This window comes from Nicotiana tomentosiformis, chromosome 8 (genome assembly GCF_000390325.3).
Source record: "Nicotiana tomentosiformis chromosome 8, ASM39032v3, whole genome shotgun sequence".
NCBI lineage: Eukaryota > Viridiplantae > Streptophyta > Magnoliopsida > Solanales > Solanaceae > Nicotiana > Nicotiana tomentosiformis.
The window spans coordinates 68,408,734-68,412,962 of NC_090819.1; the positions used below are offsets into that span (position 1 = coordinate 68,408,734).

A 4,229-nucleotide genomic window follows, 5' to 3' on the forward strand; every position below is an offset into this window, starting at 1 on the left:
GATTTGAAACTAGATCTGATCCTTAAAGCTTATTAGGTTATTTGTTGATATTGTCTAAGCATGATGACCTATTAGAGGCTAATGCAGTTAAGGATATAACTCTGTTGAGCCCTTAAGGATTCCATGTTCAAAGCTGTGAATTTGTAGTCATGTTGAGAATCTAATCTAGCTCATGATACCTTTGATAACTCCTGTAAAAATGTTTAGTCGTGACTGCTTTGTTTGAATTTTCATTGTCTACGTTTAAAGTGTTAAGTAGTATTATCAACCCATGTATGTGATAGTGGTAAACCAATCAGTTTACAGTTGGTTTGCTAGAGACAGGAACATCTATATATGTTGTGTTATTGCATATATGACCCTGTATAGCTTGCCTTTCCTTTTGAGTGTACTCTTCTCTAGTGTTCGGACCTTTACAGCATGCTTGTGATGTCTCTGCTCCGTTCTTGTGTACATTTGAAAATCAGACCTTTAAATTCACTTGATATATGTTTTGTTTGGTATCAGATGTAGACTATATGTTCTTATGTTATGAGGGAAAGGATATTTTGTGGTAATCTTATAGCACTTAGTTTACATTAAAAGGGCCTCATTGGCATTTAAACATATAAGAAAAATATGTTTTTAGTATTTAAGGGCATTTAGGAGTGGAGTTTAACTATAGGTTGTGCTATCCTCTCCGGCACAAGCATTACCCTGGGCGTTGAGTCCCTTGGGAACTTTGAAGTTTCGGGGGATTCAAAGGGGGCATCGACTTTGAGTAAAACTTCCTCCTTAGCCCTTAATTCATTGACACATTTAGTTCTTTAGGCGTTTAATGTTTAATAACAACGAAAGATTTTTAATGTAAATTATTTACCGAGTATAACTACCACATTAATATAATTTCCTATAGTATTCGAATATTGATAAATTTCCTGTTCCAGTTGTTTGTCTATATATATTTCATACATGTTTGAATATGCTGAGAATGTGGAATATATATCTAATGACCTTCTTTACTTTTGGGCATGTACATATTTGGGCCTGCTGAGTTGCTAAGAAACTCAGGCCCAAACCAGCCTTGTTGCACTTCCTTGAGGGTCCAGTCAGCTATCGCGACATCTTTCAAATGCTGGGCATACCTTCTTAAGGTCCAACCATCAGAGTCCAGTTTTCTTTTCCCTCATTTCCTTCGTTATTAGTTATTGCTTCCTTAGCTTAGTTTACTGCTTTATTACTTTCTCCTACTATCTTTGTCGTTTTATCATATTTCATTATCATGTATTTAACACTCATCTATTAGAACATGTACTTTACCTTTTATGCTTTAATATCACCTGAAACCTAGGAAAGCTTTAACTAATATAGGATTTAAAGAGAATTAGTTAGTAATTAATCTTCACTCCGCAAATTATAATTTATTTATCTTGTTCACTCACCTCTCTTAAAAGATTTCTTTTGAAGCCCAAAATTTAATCAAAGAAACATCAGCCTGTTTTTTAGAAAGAATCGCCAGTTTATTAACAAGGAACGAAATTAGATTTTTTTTTCCATAAAAACAGTAAGGTACTGTCACCCCAAATGAGTTTTCAAAGATCGCCCCTTTTCAGATTTTTAAATCAATATACATTTAGATTCACTCTCTTACCAACATCTTTTAGAATCATATAAACATCTATTCTCTAAGTTAATTACTTCCATAACTTAATAATTATAAGCCTTATGAAATATGGACTACTTTCAGAACTCCTTTAACCTTCCATAACTCTTTCGTAATCACACATCTTTATTAAGTCTTACATCCCTTATATATACCTTACTTTTAATATATATAGTAAGCATGCCCTAATAGTAATTAAGCATAGTATAATAATTAATTCCTTAAAAATTAGTCTAGGTCCTATGGAGCTACCACAGGTAGATTTTAAGGGGTGCCTAACACCTTTCCCTTAGAAGAACAAGAACCCTTACCCATAATCTCACCATTTTGCAGAGCTATAAGGAACACAACTTAGCAATTAAATAGGTACTCTAGTATACCTTTAAATATTAGGAGGCGACTCTCTTTCATCAACAACAAAGAAATCACAAGTTGAATCATGTCTTGACTAGTGCAAAATAGGGTGCAACAACAAATCTTGATGCACGAGGAAGATGCAGAGAAGACGGCCTTCACCACACCTTAGGGAGTTTACTGCTATAGAGTCATGTCGTTCAGTCTCAAGAATGTCGGCGCCACCTACATGATGGCCATGACGACCCTTTTTCACGACATGATTCATAAGGAGATTTAAGTGTATGTGGATGGCGTCATCATCAAGTCTCGAAAGTGTTCAGAGCACTTAGACAATTTGAGGAAATTTTTCAATTGCATGCGGAGGTACAATTTGAAATTGAATCCTGAAAAGTGTGCATTTGGAGTCCCTGCTGGAAAACTGTTGGGCTTCATTGTAAGCAGGAAGGGGATAGAACTAGACCATCAAAAATCTAGGCCATTCAAGAATTGCCACCACCAAAAAGTAATAAAGATGTAATGAGTTTCCTGGGTAGATTGAATTACATCAGTCTCTTTATAGCCCAGTGCACGGTAATTTGTGAACTCATTTTCAAGTTGTTAAAAAAAGATGCTGCCACAAAATGGACAGAAGAGTGCCAGAAAGCCATCAATATAATCAAGGAGTATCATTCAAATCCACCAGTGCTGGCTCCCCCTGAACCAGGGAAGCCATTATTACTATATCTATCAGTCTTGGATAACGCCTTCGGCTCTGTGTTGGGAAAGCATGATGAGATTGGGAGAAAAGAGCAGGCCATCTACTACTTAAGTAAGAAGTTCACGCCATGCGAGGCCAAGTATACTTTGATAGGACTCACTTGTTGTGCTCTGACTTGGATTGCCTAGAAACTAAGGCATTACATATAAGCATACACTACGTATCTGATATCTCGGCTCGACCCGCTCAAGTACATATTCCAAAAGCCGATGCCTACCGAAAAGCTAGCTAAATGGAAAATTCTCCTCAGTGAATTTGACATTGTATACATAACTCAAAGGACTATCAAGGGGCAAGCTTTAGCTGACCACCAAGCAGGGAATTCGGTGGATAGGGATTACGAGCCACTCACTGCGTATTTTCCTAATGAAAAAGTATTATTTGCTGGAGAAGATATTGCAGAATCATACCCTTGATGGAAAATGTTTTCGATGGCGCAGCAAACTTTAAAGGAGTCAGAATTAGGGTAGTCCTAATTTTGGAATCTGGACAACACTATCCAGCATCAGCAAAGATAAGATTCACTTGTACCAATAATATGGTTGAATCGAAGAATGCATCCTTGGAATCAGAATGGAAGTCGACATGAATGTCAAAGAACTTTTGGTCATAGGGTATTCCAATATATTGATACACAAAGTCCAAGGGGAATGGTCCACCAAAATTGTCAAAATCCTTCCATACTTGCACTGGGTGAAGTAGTCATGGAAGAAGTTCAGAAAGATTGAGTTCAAGCACGTCCCCAGGATTCAGAATGAGTTCGCTAACGCCCTTGCAACTTTATCATCTATGATTCAGCATCCAAATAAGAACTACATCGACCCTATCGAGATAGAGATCAGGGATCAACATGCATATTGCTTCCACGTATATGAAGAGCCAGATGGTAAGCCATGGTATCACGGTATCAGGAAATTCCTTGCAACCAGAGAATACCCAAAAAATGCTACTAATGGTCAAAAGCGAGCCCTCAGAAGATTGGCGAACCAGTTTTTCCTCAATGGGGATGTCATGTATAAGAGGACCCCAGATTTAGGTTTGTTGAGATGTGTAGATGCTGCCGAGGCAACCATGTTACTGGAAGAAATACATGCAGGAACATGAATGGGTTCACATTAGCCAATAAGATCTTGAGAGCTGGATACTTTTGGATGACTATGTAAAGCGATAGTATCTGCTACCTATAGAGGTGTCACTAGTGCCAGGTTTACAGGAATTTCATCCGGGTTCTGCCGAATGAGTTGAATGTGATGGGTTCACCCTGGTCGTTCGCCGCTTGGGGCATGGACGTGATTCGACCCATAGAGTCTGCTTCATCAAATGGCATCGCTTCATCTTGGTAGCCATTGATTATATCACTAAATGGGTCAAAGCATCTACCTACAAGGCCGTCACAAATAAGGTAGTGGCAGATTTCGTCCGGAACAACATCGTCTACAGATTTGGAATATCGGAGTCTATCATCACTGACAA

The 4,229-nt window shown here is 38.0% G+C and overlaps 1 protein-coding gene across 1 annotated transcript; it reads left to right on the forward strand.

Moving 5' to 3' along the window:
* Nucleotides 1–2,965: 2,965 nt before the first annotated feature.
* On the forward strand, nt 2,966–3,860 carry LOC138897638 (uncharacterized). Its single transcript, XM_070183632.1, has 2 exons — nt 2,966–3,130; nt 3,459–3,860. Exons 1-2 carry the CDS (start codon nt 2,966–2,968, stop codon nt 3,858–3,860), a joined length of 567 nt encoding a protein of 188 aa, XP_070039733.1.
* The last annotated feature ends 369 nt before the right edge of the window (nt 3,861–4,229 follow it).

Bases quoted from the DNA above. Each gene is read 5' to 3' on its own strand.
- LOC138897638 (XM_070183632.1), top strand. From the start codon at position 2,966: ATGCCTACCGAAAAGCTAGCTAAATGGAAAATTCTCCTCAGTGAATTT. The intron at 3,131-3,458 runs GTATTATTTGCT...TGGGTGAAGTAG, and splicing joins CGTATTTTCCTAATGAAAAA to TCATGGAAGAAGTTCAGAAA.